This window comes from Anguilla rostrata, chromosome 14 (assembly GCF_018555375.3).
Source record: "Anguilla rostrata isolate EN2019 chromosome 14, ASM1855537v3, whole genome shotgun sequence".
In the NCBI taxonomy this organism is placed as follows: Eukaryota; Metazoa; Chordata; class Actinopteri; order Anguilliformes; family Anguillidae; genus Anguilla; species Anguilla rostrata.
The window spans coordinates 20,058,888-20,079,835 of record NC_057946.1 but is presented as its reverse complement, the minus strand read 5'-3'; the positions used below and the strand labels follow the sequence as shown (position 1 = coordinate 20,079,835).

The following is a 20,948-nucleotide window of genomic DNA, read 5'->3' as shown; positions in this document are numbered from 1 at the left end:
CCTGTTCCACGGGTATTTTAAATATGCAGTACCCCCTCAATATCAATCTAAATCGTAAGATGAAATGCACAAAGAATCAGTACATTTTCGTGGGGACCAACATGTTCGTGCTGTACCATTTCGTTAACTATTCGGGTTCACAGCAAAGGCTTATGGGAAGTACGCTGCGAACACTGGGCAGATACTGGAGTCTTAATGCAGCCGCTAAGGTAGCCCGAAAGAAAGGATAAATCTCCACACGGATACGGTATTTAAGTGATTGTCCAAATAATTTATTGTTTATTTGTGAATAAATATATGCGTCCTTACACGATCAGAGCCTTTTGAATTTAAAATCAGAGGGGAAAGTTGCAAATCATATTTGATAGAAAGGATATGCGTAACCCAGGGCTTCGGCAAGACCGCGGAGACTGATGGGTAAGTGTGCCAAAGGACAGAATTCCTTTTAAAACAGCATTTCCGTTCAACAACCCCAGCTAAAGAATTGATGCTAACACATTTATGATCCATATGTATTTTGGCTGCGTTGATTCGCCCGCGCATGTGTACTTTGCACATTTATGTCATAATCAGTACATATCATATTTTAATGGGCAAAGCAGAGAAGCAGCGCAGGCTGTCTGCAGTCAGACCGCGATGGCTGATGGGAATGACAACCAGTTATTCTTCATAAAATGTCAACAAAGACGTGCGATATCTACATTTATATTTTACAAACACGCGATATAGGACTGATCATGTCCTTCTTTCGTAAGATTCCTTGGGAAACGTTCTATATTGTAACACTTTAACAAATACCGAGCGACTACGGAGAAAGCTACGACGAAGTGAATTCTGGGTATGGAAGAAGAACCATGGTTATAGACAGCAGTGCTTTTAAAGGTGCATCACTGGAAAGAACGACGGCAGTGTTTACTGTACATATGATATCAATGGTTACATGAGCCCAACTTTAGTTTACTGTTGCTAGATATAAGTACCCGACTTGTTGTGGGGTTTTATATAACATAAATCGGCATATCACGTCACGTGACTGCCCATTCAACATTTTGGGGGTGGGCATCCCTCTCTGGTGTCTTGCTGCTGTCAGAGGAGGAACGCAATATACCCGAGGTCTTATTGTTTTGTATGTTACACATATAATCTGAATATGCTGGTTCTGGTTTAGTGAAATACTGAAACTGAGAAACTTTTATTTGAGACACCCTTCCATTATCAAAAAAAAAAAAAGAAAAAATCTGTTGTACTAGGCACTGAGTAAATATGCTGATGGATAAACCTGGTGATGAGGTCATGGCAGTTCTCTACTGTTTTGTCTGCCTGAACTGGTCACCCAGTGACGAGATTCCTCCTCTCAATAAGATATCACCTCTTGCTGAGTGACACCCCTGACAGCGTCAGTGCATCTTAAGCAGGTAGGGAGCAAATTTATGCTTGCTCTTTGTCTTTTGTGTGTGTGTGTGTGTGTCTGTTATCAGCTTCATTGCACGCTTAATGTATCTGAGGGCATGTTCTCATAATTACTCAGGTGCCTCTCAGTTTTGCCTCGATCACCTACGTGTTTGATATATGGTTTCGGCCTGATGGGCATCTGCAGCAGTGTCATTCCAGTGTGGAAAGCAGAGCATATTCTATAAGAAATAACTGGGCAGGAGGCTCCTGCATCGTTGTCTTCTATATGAATTTCTGCATCCTATCACTGTGCAATCAAACAGCAGATAGATTTGCAGCTTTTGAGGTTTTTTTTATCCTTGGGTCACTGTTTAATGTATTAGCAGTATTAGACAGTGTAAACTGCATCATGCATGCATGTATATATATATATATATATATATATATATATGTATGTGTGTGTGTGTGTGTGTGTGTGTATGTATATGTATATACACGCATCATTTTATTTTGCTGAAGATATTCTGCATCTAACCTGCATAAACTGAATGATTTTATGGTAAGGTTTGTTCTGATTCTTTGCAGGTCACAGAAGGCCTGTTACTACAGGGCACTGGCAGTTGGGCAGGTGATTTGTTTGGAGCTACTGTATTGACGTTTCAGGTGAGTTTAAGGTTCTGACCGAGGTAGTAACAATGTGTCCCCACAGGTGCCGTGCACAGGGGTTCATACTTACGGTTTTGATACATGGAATGTTGTGCTTTTGATGATTGAATAGGGCTGTGTTTACGATAGTAACTGTTAGATTCCTTTTGGGGTTGTCTCGAATTCTGCTTCCTCATTGACCAAACTGGACTAATTTAAGTCTTGCTTTGTGATGCTGTCCAAAAGCGAATGGTAACTTCTATTGCAGTTTTTGTATGTTCATCAGTGGCACAAACCCATCATTCAGTGTTGCTGTACTTTTGATTTGTAACAGCAAAGAAAACACGATCTTGCTCACAGTTTTTGTGATAGGGATGTTGTATTCCTGTCAAATTTTGATTCTTTGTAAAATGTAAACATTGTAAAATGTTGTCACAACAGCCAATGAAAAGCCTTAGATTTGTCACAATGCATTCCTGTGAGCTGCCTGTACATCGTTTAACTGATTTCTGAGAGCAGCTTTGGCAGATCTTTTAAGGAAATACCTTTTGTTTGTTTTTGTTTCTTATGCTGCTTATTGGAATATTTACAGAATGGTGTTTACCTACAGTACTGTCACGGAAGTCCTAATACAAATTATGACAGTAACTTATAATGTATGTTTGGTTTTCTGAACCTGTAAGAGAGTTAAATGGGTGACTTGCTGATAATAACTTTCCAACTCTACTGGTTTGTGACAGGATCTCTAGTAATATGAAAATTTACTACCAACAAGCTAACTATTGTTAGACCAATTTTTAGCTTGCATTAAAAATGACAGTTTTCTAAATCTTTAACAATAAATGGTACAAGTAAAAAATCAAGTGGTTTTCTCATTATTTGATGATGGCTGTTATGAGTTGACTGTCCCAATATCAAGTATCTCTTTATTATATATGCGCTATTCATTCATAAGCCATACATTGAACATCTTGTATTTTAGGCCATTGACTCACCATTTTCCAAGTACTCGTGATGCTTTTTACTTGAGTACTTTTCTGACAAAAGAAACTAGGATTTGTTGTTCCTTCAACACTTATTTTGTGGAACATGAAATGAACCCTAATCATTTATGATGATGAGTTCATTTCATTTCATGCTTAATGTTCTTGCTGCTTAAGGAAGAGGATAAAATTCTGTATTTCAGGAGCAGAACTTGGCTGAGGTACAGATCATCTAGCGAAAATGTATATTTTGAGTCTTGCATCCTGGCTTTGTTTTTCTTGGAATGGCTTATGTATGTCCTTATAACCCTGAGAATGTTCTAATTATACTACATTTTTCTGGTAAACATTAGGTTATTTAGTGCTAGAAATCTTTTTTTTCCACAATTCTTCAGCTGTGTAAATAGCCAGATTGGTCCCAGTTTGGATTGTAACCTCACACCAATCTTTCCACATCTTTTACTCAAAGAAAAACAAAGCACTCTCAGTTTGTGGTCAAGGCGATTTGCTTTCGGCTGCCCACCAGTCGTAAAAACAGTTGACTAAGTTGTTATGCCCCTGGCATTTCTGGCTATACTATATCTTCCTTATAGCCAAAACAATTATCAGCATATAGATATATGTATGGTTATTAGGAGTGCTGCTATATGGCATTTGAGTGGGGGAGAATGTAGCGTTGAGGCCGTGTGTCTGTGTTCCCTCCTCTAAATTTCTGCTGCCGTTGGAGACGCTGTGTATGGAAGTGAGTTGGAGGCCTTGGAGTGGGGGCTGAGCAGAGGGTGTGATGGTTTTGTTCGGGGGTGAGCTGAAAAGGGAGAAGAGTTCTAGTTGCCTTTTGTGCCATAATTCCCTAAATTAAAATTGAAGTGCAAACTGTGTCATTTCTCATAAATTCCTAGTAGAAAAAAATATATAAAAAAGTAACATCTTATTTTGGTTTGCCTTTTTTGGTCAAGAAAAAAGCCTACGTTTGTATCTTTTCTTGATTGTATTACCTAACAGCGCAAGTACTTTGGATCGTTACACATAAAGAATGATTTAATGTGTTACCCGTACGGAAGGCTAAGCAGCTGTGGATCCAGGCACTAAATTCTGCTACTCTGGCCTCCTCAGGGTCAAGCTGTGTGCCGTGCCGCAGAACCCTTGTCTGTGCTCGCGGCTATTGTCTGTAATCGGCTCTGTGGGGCACAAAAGCACTGGCCAGTAAACTGCTGGTTTCCAGGCTGTAGTCCGTCCGTAAACTCCCCTGGAGGAGCCCAGCTCCTGCCTTCTTCTACCTTCCCTTCTCACATTTCCTCTTATTTTTTTCCTCCTCTGTTTCATTTTTTTTGCGTCTTTCTCCTACGCCAGCTGCTGCGACTCCATAGCCAGGAGAGATACTTCACCCCACAGTGCGCACGTAGACAAAAGGCCTAATTCTGCTGTGTAACACTGCCCCCTTCCTCCATTAACGGTTCAGCATCTGGAGTGGAAATTGGCATGTGTAAAGCAGGATCAGCGCGAGTGCAAAATGAGGGCTGGGTCGATTCTGGTGCATGAGGGCTCTCCAGGAGGACTTCTCTTAGTGGAAATTCAAACGAGGGTATGGCTCTGCTTCCTTCACCCGCGCTCTGTGTGTACGTGCCTGCCTGTGTGTGTGTGTGTGTGTGTGTGTGTGCGCGCGCGTACGTGCGTGCGTGCATGCAGGAGAAAGGGAGAGGGAGAGGGCGTTGTGAGTCACAGCCTTTGTCTTCTACTTCATTCACCACAGACAAGATGCTCAGTTGCCCAGAGCCAGAGGGGATTATATTGTGGCAGCTGATTTTAATTGACAAAGCTCATCCTCTGTGGGAGAAAGAGCATGGACCAGGGGCTTAGAAGAGAGAAGGAAAGCAGGCCAGAAACAGTCCCAGATCAGCAGAACTGCATGGTCTCAGACACAGTGGTAGTGAAACAGGGGGAAAAAGGCCAGTTTCAGCTGCTTTTATATCAAACGTGTCTCTCCCCTTTTGACCGATGATCACGGTGTTGTTCTAAACGGAAACCTTGCGTCTGTTTGTCATTCTCATTCGCTGATTGTTTTTGTGTTCGAGTCAACGGTACCTTTATTTTATTGCACTTTGCGCTTCACAGCTGAGCTGTATTTTTGTTAACCCCGCAAGCTTGTAGGCACGGTGTTCTTGAAAATAAGTGCAGTTTTCCTGACAGGGAGTGAATGTGTATGTTTTTGCCATAGGCATGGATTGTTATGTGATTATTATAATTTTTTTTGTAGGCCAGATTCTGTCTCAGGAGAAAATCTGCAATCCCGGTCAATATCAGATACAATCTCTTTAAACTTTTTCCCCCTTGGACACAAATATTAGCTTAATGTTGATTTTGCATTAAGGCAATATTGTCTAGATATTGAACCAGTATAGTACTATAAAGCAGCTGTGATCTCTGCAAGCAATCAGAAAATGGGCACTGTGTGTCAGTGGCTTGCTGCAGCAAAGGCTTTATGTGGGGTGACCGGAACCGGCTGAAACTGGTTTGAGGCAGACTGAGGCTCATGAACAATGCAGTCACTGTGCTACAGTAAGATAGCTAGCTGCTTCATGGCAGCCAAAATAGCAGAGGAGCCTGCAGAAACGTACCATCCCAAACAATATGGTTGCACACTAGATACACCACTCAGGGTATGTTACTTTCTGCAGTCAGAAAACATTGTTTGCCTTCAGTGGAGGGGGGAAGCGCCCTGAAGTCTGGCTCAGATGGTCATTGTCTGTCTTCTGGTGGTGCAATGGATGACAGAGGATCACACCATGTCTGTGGATGTAACATGACCCCTTTTTGGGCCTGGTCTGGTTTGGGAAGTGGAATTTTTTTTGGAAGGGGGGGTGCTGTTGTGACTGTGCTGTTGCAGGAAGGAAGGTGGCTTTGCTAGAGTGTTCCGGAGCTCTGAGGGTGAGGAGTGGCCGATTTGCATGTTTTAACCGCAGTGCTTGTGTGTTCACGTGTGCATCCGAAAGCAAAAAAAAAAAAAAATAGCATGTTGATGATAAAAAAGGGTATCAGATGCTACACCGGCATAGCATTTTGTGCCTGCACGCTGAACATTCATCTGTCACTGTCAGAAGCCATTCTTGCTCGTGTTGGCCATACATTTTTTTGTACCAGGCCTTTTCTCTCCTCTTCAGGTTTAAACTATCTGTGGTCTACAGCTCTTTTCTTTCTCTCTCTCTTTCTCTCTCTCTCTTTCACTCTCTTTTCCTCTTTGACAGCATCTCATCTTGCAGATCACTCCCATTGTGTGCTGTGCAGACTTTCATTCGCCTCGTGTGTGAGAGCAGTGCGGATGTGGTGTACAGCTTTGTGGTTGCGTAGGGCAGCCTTTTAACCATTTCCATTAAAGGGGACCATGGCTGCCTGCATTCAGTCTAAACAGCCCAGCCGCCTATTGTGGATATGCATCTGCTTGTCTTTGTGTACGGTATCATCAAAGTGGATCTTTGCTGGGAAACATAGGAAGCTCTAATGATGTGAGTCCGTAAATCCCTTGCCATGGATGGAAAAATAAAAATGTAAAACGGTTTGGATTGCCTGTGCAAACACGTCGCAGTGCAGGCGTTCGGTGTTCCAGTGCAGAACAGCACGTAGACAGCAGGCCTGTGTTTGTCTCGGTTGTTGTGGGTAGAAATGAATAGGCCTCCTGTGAATATGTGATTTGAACAGATGCATGGTAGCTGTTTAAAGCTTAAGAATCATTTTTAATCTTGCATATTGTTAATGTCATCATGTGACCTTCATCCAGGTCTTGATTTCTGTGTTTTCTTTAACACCTTCATCCATTTTATTTGAAACTGTGCATCAGCTAACCTGCATAATTATTAGCCTGCATTATTGACTAAGGTGAATTGTTTGGATCCATCTTTCCCTTCAGGAGCTGAAGACACGTTGGCCAAATTGCATTTGAAAAGATATATTTGCTCATCTGTCAGATTTTCTTAGCATCATCTATTGTTATCGTTCTCTTCTTAAACTGTATGATAATTTACAAATAAGGTCACATGTACTGCTTGAATAATGAATAAATAATGCAATATTTGCAGATATCTAAGAATTTATCAAATAAATATGGTTTTATTTTTATGGTTTTATCATGATCATTTCCAAGGGTTTTAAAGACTGTTCTCATACAAGGTACTTGTGATCCTTTCACTGATGACAGTAGTTATTTATTAAATCCAGCATTGCTAAATTAAGAGGTGCACCCCACAGAAACCTTGGCTAAACCTTTGCCATTTCATCATTAACAGGCAAAATCCTTGCTGCCATTTTATAGTCGTTCTTGGTGTCCCCAAGTCAGGCTCCATTGTTAACATGCATCGCTGCGTAGGATTTATCATGTGAATAGTACTGTTCCTCATTGGCAGGGGGCCATGTGTTGAATTGGAAATCAATTGTTTTACAAAGCAACCAACTTTATTTTGGGGTCCGGCCATTTTGAATGGTTTAATAACTATTGACAGGGAGAGCCAGATTGTGCATAATGCAATGCAGAAGGCCACTAGCATCTACGTGAAGAACTACTTTTTCCATTCATTCAAGGGGGTCTATATAAATACGCAAAGAAGGCCCCTCATACTGGGACGAGAACAAATGTACAATGCCGAAATGCAAAAGTATTTGGACAGGGACATTTGTTTTGGATTTGAACATTGGATTTGAAATAAAGCTATCAATATGAGGTTAAAGTGCAGACTGATATTTACAATTGTATATATTACATCAGTTATCTATTTTCTACATTACAAGCCACACAGTTTACTCCAGATCTTGCACCACTCAGAGAAGAGGCATGCATCTCTCTGATGATATCTTGTAAACTATAGGCAGTTAGTGAACTACTGACAATGTCCAGACCCCAGACTCAAGTTAACAGTGTACTAATACATGTTTGTATAGTCTCAAGGTATGCTTTATGATCAAATTTTGAATGCACCCAACAATACAAACACTCACGCATAGCTGGCAGGGGAAAATACAGACATTTATCATATTCCAATTTGACCTTCTAAATGAATGTTTCCTACACATGCTCTGACAGTAATAGAAACTTGTATAGGAGGTTAAATGCGGCCTTTGTGTATGCTGCACTGTACATTTACCACAAGTCACTCGTACATATTATTTAATAATTTACTCAAACACATTATGTGGTGGAAAAAGTTTGCGGTAACAACCAGAAATGGCTTGAAGCATATGAGGTATTTGAATGAAAGTAATTATGTAAAAAAGAAAAAAAAAGAGTGCCTCAGGGTTATTTCTGTTTGTGTCTGACAGGAGTTGATGAAGAGCAGAGTGATCCACTGATTATTTCTTTAAATGCTGTAATATTATAAGCCATGGAATTATTTTTTAAATAAAGTTATGAATTATGACAGCCTTAAAGTCCTGGCAAAAAGTGAGAGAGGAAATGATATGCAAGAGTGTGTTGTATAAATATGAAATAAAATGCACAAACAGACAAGATTGTTTAGCGAGAATGTAGGGAGTCACTGTTTCCTGTGCATGATTGGTGTGCTGTCAGAGTCATTTGCGGTTTATTCTGGTATGCTTCGGCTGTGAAGCATATGTGAAACAGACACAGGTGCCTTGAGAGGTAAAGGTATACATTAGAGAGAAAAATTATTTTTGTTCCAAATGTCAGCCTATTTTCAGTGACATGACATTTGTTTGTTGATGACAGAGCAAATAATGTTACCAGCTTCTTTCTGTACTAGAAAGAACATTTATGAAAAGACACTAATTTTATCTGACGTGAGATAGCCAATTCATTTCCGCTATCCTGTTAGAACATAATAGAGATTGGAAAATGTCTTTCTCCCAATTAAATTATACATGTTTAATGGGACCATTTTTACAGCTGTGCTCTGTAACTATGAACTAAGTACAACACCATGCAAAGCAAGAGTGATCCTGACTATCGATCCTAAATCATTTTTGGGATACTTGGCAGCTGTGATTCAGTTCAGACTAAAATAGTATTTGTGACTTTTAAATATTAGTTTTTTCACATTTTCATCTTAAACTTATCAACAGTCTTCTCTGTATTTGTGTCTTATACAGGTTTATACAATATCATACTAAGACCATGGGTGATATGAAGACTCCTGACTTCGATGACCTGCTTGCAGCCTTTGACATTCCTGATATGGTCGATCCCAAAGTGGCAATTGAATCTGGCCACGACGACCATGAGGGGCAGCTCAAGCACAGTGTTCCCCCCGAGGAGGAATCCCATGTACCCTCAGCTCCTGATGTTGGGGTCAGTGTGATCGTGAAGAACATCCGCAACATCGATACCAGTGACCATGGGCTTGCTGAAAAGGAGATTCACTCCTCTATGGGGAACGGGCTACACAATGGGTTCCTTTCGTTGTCACCCAGTGACCGGTTTGGCAAAGACAGTGGGAAGACCCTGAAAGATGAAGGCCATGGACTCACCCTTAGTAACTCCTCATTCAACCAGTTCAGCCCCATCTCCAGTGCAGAGGAGTTTGACGACGATGACAAAATCGAAGTTGATGATCCTTCAGACAAGCAGGAAAGCCTACCGGGTTTTAGGTCAAACCCTCTAACAGGATGTTCAAACAAACGAGAGGAGGACACATCAAAAGTTGCAGCAGCTGACATCTTGTCAAAACCTGGGGCAAATGGTGATTTTGACAAATCTAAAATGGAAAACAATAGCACTTTGGGTGGTTTAAACCTGTATAATCTACAGAAACCAAGAAAATTGGAAGAGCAGCCTAAGGAGGTGGTTTCAAAATCTTTAGAGGGGAAGGAAAGTGGGGATGCAGCAGGGCTGAATGTGTCCAGCGCCTCTCAAGCTAAGGCTAAGTCTTCAGCAAAGCTCTCCTCGTGCATTGCTGCTATTGCTGCTCTTAGTGCAAAGAAAGCCACAACAGACTCCACAGGCACTGAGCTCCACACAATCCCCCATGACTCCCCCAAGGAAGCTAAAGAAAATCTCAGAGTAACAGATAAGCCCCCAGAGCCTGAGCCTGCCCTGGAGCTGGCCAAGAGGATGTTCTCCAAGCAGCCTGAGAGCCCCTGCAGTGTCACCAGCGAGAGCAGCAGTAAGGGCTCGCCGTCTTCTCAGACAGGCTCCGTGCCGGTCATCCCCAAAGTCCGCATCAAGACCATAAAGACATCGTCGGGCCAGATCAAACGAACTGTCACCAGGGTGCTGCCGGTGTTTGATCCCGAAGACCTCAAAAAAGGGACTGACTCTACCTCTATAGTTGTCTCTTCCCTCCTGTCCTCCCCGACAGCAACGTCTGTTTTCTCCTCTCCATCCCGGACCACCCTGCCCACCACAGTGGTCACGACATCTGCCAGTTCAGCGATGGAGGTCACCAAGCAGATGACTATCAAGCCAGTCGCCACTGCCTTCCTGCCTGTCTCTGCGGTCAAGACAGCTGGCTCCCAGGTGATCAACCTCAAATTGGCCAACAACACCACAGTGAAAGCTACCGTCATCCCCGCTGCCTCTGTGCAGAGTGCCAGCAGTGCCATCCTGAAGGCTGCCAATGCTATCCAGCAGCAGACAGTCATGGTGCCCGCCTCCAGCCTTGCCAATGCCAAACTTGTGCCAAAGACTGTCCACCTCACCAACCTCAACCTCCTTCCTCAGACCTCTGCTTCCTCAGCGGAGCTTCACCAGGTACTTGCCAAGCCGCAGCAGCCCATCAAGCAGGCTATGATCGCCACCCAGGCCCCTAAGAAGGTGTCCCGTGTCCAAGTGCTTGCCAGTTCCCAAAGTTCAGTGGTCGAGGCCTTTAACAAGGTCCTGAGCAGCATCAACCCTGTCCCTGTGTATGTGCCCAACCTCAGCCCCCCATCGGCAGCCTGCATCTCCATACCTTCCCGTGGATACAAGTGTCTGGAGTGTGGAGATTCCTTTGCCCTGGAGAAGAGCCTCACCCAGCACTATGACCGCAGGAGCGTCCGCATCGAGGTCACGTGCAACCACTGCGCCAAGAACCTGGTCTTCTACAACAAGTGCAGCCTTCTCTCCCATGCCCGGGGCCATAAGGACAAGGGGGTAGTCATGCAGTGCTCCCATCTAATCCTGAAGCCCATCCCTGCAGACCAGATGATCGCCGCTCCCTCGCCCACCTCCGTTGTGGCGACTGCCACCATCCACAACTCACTGGGGAAGGCAGTGCCTGGCATCCTCAGCACAGTGATCTCTGCCCCCTCCACTGCCCCGGTGGTGGCTGCTATGCCCCTGGACGAGGACTCATCCAAGCTCTGCAGGCACAGCCTCAAGTGCTTAGAGTGCAGTGAGATGTTTCAGGACGAGGCCTCCCTAGCAATGCACTACCAACAGGCAGTGGAGTCAAGTGGACAGGTGTGTTTGTGTGTGTCTGTGTGTATGATGTATGTGTACGTGTCTGTGTGTGTCCGTCTTGTTTCCACTTTGTTCTATGAAGTGGACCATTGTTTCTCTATGTGTATGCTCTCACTGTCTCTTTGCCTGGGTTCATCCATGGTTATGTCCTTCAATAAGAGTAGTTAATTTAGATAAAACAGCCCATCGTAAAGTGTTTGTACGCAAGGTTTAGAATTTCTTTATATAAGAGTTATATATTATCTTTTTATATAAGTGTTTTTCAGAAAGCTGTCCTTTTAATTAAGTGTTTCTGATGTCATCTTATAAAACAGAAAACCTGCAGCATTTGCCTAATGCTGCTCCCGAACCAGTGCAGCTTTGTGTCGCACCAGCGGATCCACCAGCACAAGTCTCCATACGTCTGCCCAGAGTGCGGAGCCATCTGCCGGTCGGTTCACTTCCAGACCCACATCACCAAGAACTGCCTGCACTACACCCGCAGGGTGGGCTACCGGTGTGTCTCCGCCCCCCCCCCCCCCTTCCCACCATCCTCCTCTCCAGTCACGAGGAAACCAATCCACTCGGATATCTTTCCCAAACGCACACACTGCTTCTCCTTACATTTGAACAACAAGGTTTGAGCATGCTAGAAGTAGGTTCAGCACTTGCGCTTCATTCAAATTGCCAATGAGCTGTGGCTGAACACAGTCACAGTTAGGCTCATATTTTTGGTTGATGTTTCCATGCCTTGTGATTATAAGCCCAGTTGAAAAGGACAGAATGTGACTAATGGTGTTCATTTCCTCCCCCAGCTGCGTACACTGCAGCGTCATCTACGCAGACGTGGCTGCACTCAAGTCCCACATCCAGGGCACGCACTGTGAGATCTTCTACAAATGCCCCATCTGCCCCATGGCATTTAAATCTGCCCCAGGAACTCACTCCCATGCCTACACGCAGCACCCAGGGGTTAAGATCGGAGAGCCCAAGTGAGTGACACCAACACTCCCTTTCAGCCAGGATTGACATGATATTTACAACCCTTTTCACACATGCAGCTTTACCCTGAAATGTTATGGACATGTACTGCTAAGGGATCCATTGTGAGTGAGAGCCAGATTTGGCTCAAGAACAAGCAACAAGAAAGAAAAAGTTTTGTTTCGATAGTAGTGAGAACAAAGCCATAACAGCAGCAGATCAATCACGCAAAACTCTCACTAAAACAACCATCCAGCTACGTTGTTTTGTATGACTAAAGATAAAGTAAACAAAACTTGTACACCAAATAAATGGCACTCTGCTAACTAGGTACCCAGCAGGCTTTTAACTGTTATGATTCACTGTTTAATCGTTAGCAAGCTACTTAACATTAGCTGGTTCATTTTGAAGATTTAAGTGTTTGAATGCCCCTTGGTTGTGTCCAGAAACAGCTGCAAGAACAGTTAATACGGCTATGTGTGCGCCACGTGTGAAATGCTACACAGCCGCTACAATAACTCTGACTCAAATGGAACATGGAGGACAAAATCACCTGACATTTTGGGATTACTCGGTGTTAAATGACATTATGTATGGTAGATTCACCTGAAAGCAATTTACCTTTCATGACCTTTAACTATTTCCTCATTTTGTCCCTCAACACACTGTAATTAATTGTTAGGCCCCAGAGCAGGTGTTTCTGTACAAGGTACTCTTTTTGTACTGCTTACGTACGGAAGGAACAAATTGTGGGAAAATGTTGTTCACTAATGCTTTATTTGATATGACAAAACAGATTGTTTGTTGAATGTGCATACTGTCATTCTTGAATTGATTTAGTAAAATCCTACTGCCTACTTTTAGTTTGTTATTTTGCAGTTGAATAATCCTTGTGTTTGCTTACTTCTTGAATGTCACAGCATGCAAGGAATACTGTGGCAATTGAATAGAAATAGTTAAAGTTTAAATAATAGTTTAAGAATTATTCTGGCCTGTTACTCTAATTATCTGCCATTGATTTTGCTAATCTGCATTATGCTTGCCAATTTTCTCATTCTTAATGATAATGCACCTTGGACTGAGAAAATAGTATTATTCAAACAATAGCCCAATGATTAGGAAAACAGAAAGTCATTATCTTATGCGCAGGGACTGTTACCACTATTAAGAAAATTTTGTGCAAAGAGATGTATTGGCGTATTACATTTTCATGGTAATTCATCACACCATGATCATATGATCATCACTTGTTCGGCTCGAAAGTCAGTGTCGTTCTCAAGATTATCGTCGGGGGGAACCTTTTCATGCACTTACAATGTATACGATTCACCACTTCTTCTTGAGATTCCAGTACAGTGTGTATTAATGCACATCTGAAATTGATTTGACCATGGCTTGATGGCTAAGGACTGACAAATCAATCATCAACTGCTGTTTGTAAAAGGAGTGAAAACTATTTTATGCTTTTTGACTTGGTGTCACGAGACAGCAGCACAAATGTAACTATGCAACAGTAACCAAATATGGCCACTTCATTGAGCTGCAGTTCAGAATTCCTCAAAATGAAAACTGGATCTCTCAGATACCTAACACTGAGCTGTCCAGCTTTTATTTTTCTTTCATGTAAAACAATGAACATGATTTGCTTCTCACTCTACGTAGCAAATAATAACAAACTAGGGCAGCAGAATTAACTGTGGTAGTGTAAGACAGTCAAAACACCAGTTCAAATAAATCCCACCAGTCAATGTGTTAATATTGACAGCTTTACGGTTTTGTGTCTTTCAGATTGATATACAAGTGCTCCATGTGTGATACAGTTTTTACCCAGCAGACTTTGCTCTACTCCCACTTTGACCAACACATAGCCAATCAGAAAGTGTCTGTCTTCAAATGCCCCGACTGCTCAATGCATTATGCTCAAAAACAGCTCATGCTGGATCACATAAAGGTAAGGAAAATCTTTTTATTTATTTCTCTTTCTCCTCATTTTCAAGCAAAAATATTGTTTTCTGGCTTGCATACTGGAGTGAGGTCTAGCTTTCAGATTAGATACTTCAGTAAATACATCCAACATGTCATGCTAACTGCTAGTGTTTCTAGGACATGAAACATTAAACCGGTATTTCAGTCTTTATCCTCAAGGTGTCACTGTAGGCACCATAATTTCTATAAGTGGTAAGCAGTCAAAAGAACAGGATTAATTCCACAATTAAGGACCAATAGAAGTTTGTTGGCATAAGGGTGTACATCTTTGAGCTGACATTGTTTCACGCTCCAACCACATTCATAAAGATTACTTTAAGTGAGAGTACAATATCTTCCTGTTATACGGTCCATTGATGGGTACAACTGCAGGCAAAAAAACCTGCAGTTTATCATTACATCACAAAGAAATACATAAATTGTCCAGCGCCTTCAATTGCCGAGAAAACGGGCAATCTAATCGATCTGCAGTATGGCATGGCACTGCGGTACGGTGACGTGGTGACTCTGTCGCACGGCCTCCAGAGTTATTGGTTATGATTTACCTTCTGTTGCTTCAATTTATTTGTGCTTTGTGTTCAAACCTGGAACGGAACTTTTCCATTATACCACCCTGAGGCTGTCCAGTCCGTGACTTCATGCTAGTTTACATCCATTATGTGCTGTCGCTCCATTGAGCCTTCCCTGTCATAGTGTATTTGCTCTTCTCAAGACTTTATTACCACATAGGCCATTCATAATAATATCTGTGTGTTGTAACTAAGCTTATAGCTAAACATAAATCATTGTTGTTTTTGCTATATTTTTATTGTGTAAATGTTTTTTTATAACTATGATTCATAGGTATGTATCTTATGTGAGCTGTACTAAAGCAAATTCTTCACAATTTTAGTAGGAAAGGCTATAAATTATTGATTGCTTATTTGATTGACTCATAGAAGAGACAGCTAGCCAACTGATAATGACAATCAGTTACAAAATCAAAAATATTATGCCTGCTCTGCTTCACTGAGCTAAAAAAAAAAACAAATTGCCATTAACAAGATAGTTTTTATTTCTATATTCTGTTTTGTGCTTATACAAAAAACTGTGTTTTAACAGCATATGTGGATTAAAATGTCAGCCTATTTAGTATCATTACTTTTTTAGTTGTGTTTATTTTTGGCTCAAAAAAAGACATAATATACCCTGCAGAAATGTGGACAGGTCTTAATGCAGTACTGTAGTCCATATTCTTATGTGTTGGTGTCTGTAGCTTCACACGCTGCTGACTAAAATGAATCACGTGTGATTATGAAGATGCAATGTGTTGATTGGTTAACAAATGGTTCCACATAGTCAGTGTCAAACTTTTGGTGCCGAAGGACTGAACTATAAGTTAAGAAAGGAGAAGCACATTAAATCAAAGGATGTTATGTTGATGATATACAATTACTTTGTCAGGTTACATTTATAGTATTGTGTGGTTATGGGCACCACAATAAATAAAAGACATGAAAGTGTTGGAAACAGTACAAAGAGGAACAAGTAAAATGTTTTCTAGAATGTAAAAGTCACAGGGAAATGGCAACAAAACCTAATCTCTTCTGGCTTAGCAAAAATAGATTAGTGAGGATTTGAGGGCTCTAAAATCATAAAAGCAATTTACAATGCGAATGACGGTATATGTTTCAGGTTGAGTTCAGTAGAACAAGGGGGCGTGGGGGGAAATGAGCTAAAGCTATATTCTGAACTGATATGAGGAAGTATGTTTTAGGACACATAACCTGACCAGTTTATGGAGTACAGTCAGAGACCCAGGCTTGTGAAGTCCAGGCTTTACACAGTGCTGGATACTCTCTAGTCAATAGATTAATTACAAGCCTAGGTAGTCTGAAGGTTCTCATCATTACTTATTGTCATGTTCTTATGTTCTTATTTTTGTGGCTCTGCTTATGGTATATTGTCCATAGAAACAGTCCACTTCTATTCAGTAAGAATGACTGTGGTCTCAAGCAGTAGCAATGAAATGTAATTATCCATCTGTTTGCTTCTCTTTTTTCCAGTCAATGCACGGGACTCTGAAAACCATTGAGGGCCCCCCAAATTTGGGCATAAACCTGCCGCTCACCTCCAAGCCCACGAACCCCATGTCCCCCAGCCCCAATAGCAAAGAGGCGGGCACGGTCAACGGGCTGGAGAAGGGTGAGAAGAAGCCTCCCTCCCCTCTGAAGAGGGCCAACGCCGCGGCCCTGCCCAAAAAACCCGCCAATCCAGGATGGATGTGCCGCGAGTGTGACCGGCTCTTCACCCAGAGGGAAGTCTACATCTCCCACATGAGGAGGGAGCACGGCAAGGTCAGCACAGCTTACTGTTCACCACACCGCTCACCTTTCATCACCACTCGCCCCACTGCAGCCATCGTTACAAGTGAGGGCAGGATTTTATAGCCCATACCCCTCTGCAGTCCAATGCGTTCAACTAAATGGATTAGTAGCAGTAGCAGTATAAGACTTTTGGAACATCGCATTAAGATTAGGGTATTGTATATATTTAAATATAAAATAACACTTGTTAAAGGAGCTTCATACATGCATGTTACATACCTGTATTTCTTTTTAGTATTCTTAGAGCTGTGTACTATGGGTTGACCACAGAAAATTATTGAACTGAAATCCTTCACGTTTCATAAATATCTATGTAGAAAATTTGTTGCATACTGTAATTGAAGACCAATGTAACTTTGTGTTGTAAGAAATGACTGGAATATCCTTTTACCTGCAGCAAATGAAGAAACACCCATGTCGACAGTGTGACAAGTCTTTTAGTTCCTCCCATAGCCTCTGCAGGCACAACAGAATCAAGCACAAGGGCCTACGGAAAGTCCACTCCTGTCCGTGAGTACTGCCCCCTGCTGTATGGCTGTGTTCACATCAACCACACAGGTAGCACCCAGAATGTATTGTCCAAAGTTATTATTGTTTTTTAAGTTCATATTTTATCTAATTAATTGGGTGCTATATAGGATAATTAATAAGATTTGAAAGAATAATTAAACTTTGACAGTTTCAACTCCCAGTCTTACTAATTAATTTTTTCCATTTTATAACCTTTCCATAAGGTACTGTAGCTACTGTATAAGGTCTTTCACCAGTGACTCCTTCTAACTGCACTTTCAGTAAACGGCTGGTGCTGGAGAAGCACAGCCAGCTCATGCACGGCATTAAAGACACGGAGGGGACAGCGGTGACCGACCCCACCAACATGGAGGATGAGAAGGACTTTTCCCAGGTACACAGTGACCACACGCTGTGCTTACTGTTATAAACGTGGGCTTAAGAAAATAAATGTGGGAACTGAAGGGAGGAGTTCTCCTTTAGCTGATGGGCTGCTATCTGAGCACTGTGAAAGCTAAACTGTTGTGTTCATTTTCCTCATATCACTTATTTTGTGTACTTGTGTGTGTGTGTGTGTCTGTGTGTCTGTGTGTGTGTGTGCGTGTACGTGTGTGTGTGTGTGCGTGTGTGTGTCTGTGTGTCTGTGTGTGTGTGTGTGCGTGTACGTGTGTGTGTGTGTGTGTGTGTGTGTGTGTGTGTGTTATCCAGGCCTCCAGCCCCAAGCGCAAGCCGGAGGAGCCCAGTGGGGCGTTCCGTTCGCGGGGGGCGGCAGCGCCGCAGCCCCTGAAGAAGCTCAAGATCAACGTGTTCAAGGTGCACAAGTGCGCCGTGTGCAGCTTCACCACCGAGGACATTGTGCAGTTCCACGAGCACATCCCGCAGCACAAGTCCGACGGCTCCTCGCACCAGTGCCGCGAGTGCGGCCTGTGCTACACCTCCCACAACTCGCTGGCCCGCCACCTCTTCATCGTGCACAAGCTGAAGGAGCCGCAGGCGCTGTCGCGGCACAACGGCGCCGCCGACGACGGGCAGCAGGAGAACCAGCCCGGCCCCGGCGACGCCGGCGAGACCAAGTGCAAAGTGTGCGCCAAGACCTTCGACACGGAGGCGGCCCTGAACACGCACATGAGGACACACGGCATGGCCTTCATCAAGTCAAAGAGACTGATCGCGGCCGAGAAGTGAGAGGGGCGTCCCCGCGAGACTGTCCAAACACGACCGCGTCTGTGCCCGGCTTGTTTCAGTGTATCCGTTTACAGCCCAGTGTTGTAAATAGACAAGCGCGGTTAAGACCAAAATGACACTACACGCTCTCTCTTAACCTCTTTCACTCTCTCTCTTTCTCTCTCTCTCTCTGTATATATATGTATATGTATGTATGTGTGTAGTATATGCACACATACATTCATATATATACATGTCCCTTAAGTGTTTAAAAATATGTAATATATTTAAAGTCAATTTATGTATATTTAAAAAAGAGAACACATTTTGTATACTTTAAAATAGGTGTTTGTATGGGTGTTGAATAGATCTTTTTTTATAGGAAATTTTATTTTAAAAGTTTTCATGGTCAAACTTGTTCATTGGTGTTAAGGTGATTTCATCCTCAAACGCTGGCAGTATTGAATTTTATTACTGCTGCTAAGGTACAAAGTATATCCAAGGAATCATTCTTTATTTTAGCATTACACCATCTTCTGTCAAAACAAAACAAACAGCCTAAAAGTGATGAGAACTGTATTACTGGATTAACAGTTGTTATTTGGAAGATGTGGGTGTTAAACCGAGTTTCTTCCGTACCTTTCTTCCAGAACCTGCCATTCTGAATTCATAATTTATTTTTTAATTTAAATAGAATATGAGAAGTTACTGAGAGAATCTTTTTGGAACAAAGAGCTCCGTATAGAATTCTCCATTCCAACCGCAATATGTGAGTTGCAGTATTTTACTATGCTTTGCTAATACTGTAAGTCAGTTGAAAACCAGCTGTGCTTTGTTTAAGAGACATTGACATTGAATCTGAACTCTGGATGTCTTTTGTGTCATTATTTTTCTTCTCAGGCAGCTCTTCAGTGTCATAACTGAAGGAGATATTATTGCAATGTATCTTTCTTTGCACATCATCTTTTGCTTTTAGTTGAATCAAACGTTTTGGAAGCACTAAGGCAGTTTGGTAACCTGAATTGAGCTTAAAAAGGCTGCTTATGTCTGTCTTACACTGTATGTAAGAGTACAAGTGTGATTGAACCATTCATAACTGTTCATATAAGAGGTATTGGTGCAGTATTATGTGTCAAGCCTGTCCCTCTCGGTGTATAGCTAATTTGCATGGCCCAAATTTGTGTGAGTTTAGTTGACTTCCGCTGCTCTTGAGATGAACTATGAACTGACATACTTTGTATCCACATGCCATATTGTCTCTGCTCATTGTGTAATCTGCCATGCCCCAAAACCCACACCTCTGGCAGTGCAGGCTATATGGACTATGGAGAAGGAGGTGATATTGCAGTCTAAATGGTACCATATTCTCTTGGTGCCGTGGTAGATAATTATACTGAATACACACTCTGTTCCAGTTCATCTTTATGCTTGTCAGTGACTGCAGCTGAGATGCTTATTTTCTTCAGTTTCCTGGCTATTTCTGTTAGTGTACTAGGCTCACACTGTTTGGCTCAGTCAGGCCATGGTCTGTGCTGATCGTGACGTGGTGGTCTCACCTCTTTCCCAGCACTCTTTAAGGCACTCCTCTCAAATGGGTTCAGTCAAGACCAAAATCGGACGAGCGGTCCAGGCTCTCCAGTGAAACTACTGTTCTTCTGTGTCTTACCAATTATCGGAGAAGTATTGTCAGAAGAACTTCCAGAACTGTAGCATTACTTTACTGTTAGTACATTCTGTGAATAGTGAACAGTGGCAAAGGCAATGAGCAGGTGTTTATTTTATTTTTAAAAGGAAAACTTGCCTTCCGAAGTTAAGGATGTTCATGTAAATGTGAAACTGGATACGGTTGCCTGTTCTTAGTCGGCAAATTAGCTGTAGCCACTCCTCAATGTCTTTAAATCTTGAACAGTGTTTTACATTTTAAAAGAGAAACTGACAAAATATGACGAAAAAAAACGACTTTATAATTGTGCTTTTCTTCGCTCTGTTTTCATTTTTACGTCATATATTCCTTACAAGGACACATCGTTTTTGATTTTGTTTCATGTCTTTTTTACTTTTTAAACTAAATATTTTTACGTAGAATTATAACTGCATGAGAGAAGCCATTAATGGTTGTTATCCGTTTCTTAGAATGTGTCTTGCTGCTGTTAAGTAGAGATGTCAAATGTTCCTGTTTAAATGGTTATTGGTGTCAATAAATGAATAAACCACCAAATTCAGAGTCATACAAGACGTACTATCTAAAGCACGACACACACCAGAATCTGATGTGGCAATTCCTGATGTGATGTGATGGTTGGTAAGAGCATGTAGGTCTGTGGTATCACCGCAAGGTTGCCTGTCTTGCGTCAGTAATTGGTGTAAAAAGTTTTTTGTTTTGGGGAAAATGTTTCACCGATTAAAACTTTTTCCCTTGCTGACCGATGTAGAGTTTGTTAAATCCTCTGCAAAATGTCACTTTGCTTAGAAGAATATGAACTTCACACATACTAACGGCTTCCACGTTCATCCCTAAATGAGCTATGTCAGTATACATGTCGGTATAAGGTTACTGTTAGA

At 42.1% G+C, this 20,948-nt stretch overlaps 1 protein-coding gene across 7 annotated transcripts; it reads left to right on the top strand.

Annotated features, from left to right (window-relative positions):
• Positions 1–20,604, top strand: znf532 (zinc finger protein 532). Of its 7 annotated transcripts, none has more exons than XM_064307284.1 (11): positions 1–247; positions 1,363–1,415; positions 1,978–2,055; positions 9,111–11,400; positions 11,715–11,896; positions 12,195–12,371; positions 14,149–14,311; positions 16,392–16,682; positions 17,110–17,222; positions 17,505–17,616; positions 17,931–20,604. In XM_064307284.1, exons 4-11 carry the CDS (start codon positions 9,136–9,138, stop codon positions 18,405–18,407), a joined length of 3,780 nt encoding a protein of 1,259 aa, XP_064163354.1. In that variant the 5' UTR covers positions 1–247; positions 1,363–1,415; positions 1,978–2,055; positions 9,111–9,135; the 3' UTR covers positions 18,408–20,604. The 7 variants fall into 7 exon arrangements, with proteins under 7 accessions (XP_064163354.1, XP_064163353.1, XP_064163352.1 ...); XM_064307283.1 differs by having other exon boundaries at positions 1–417; XM_064307282.1 differs by having other exon boundaries at positions 1–417; positions 1,251–1,415.
• The last annotated feature ends 344 nt before the right edge of the window (positions 20,605–20,948 follow it).

Bases quoted from the DNA above. Each gene is read 5' to 3' on its own strand.
- znf532 (XM_064307279.1), top strand. The intron at 11,897-12,194 runs GTGTGTCTCCGC...TTCCTCCCCCAG, and splicing joins ACCCGCAGGGTGGGCTACCG to CTGCGTACACTGCAGCGTCA. The intron at 17,223-17,504 runs GTGAGTACTGCC...CTGCACTTTCAG, and splicing joins CGGAAAGTCCACTCCTGTCC to TAAACGGCTGGTGCTGGAGA.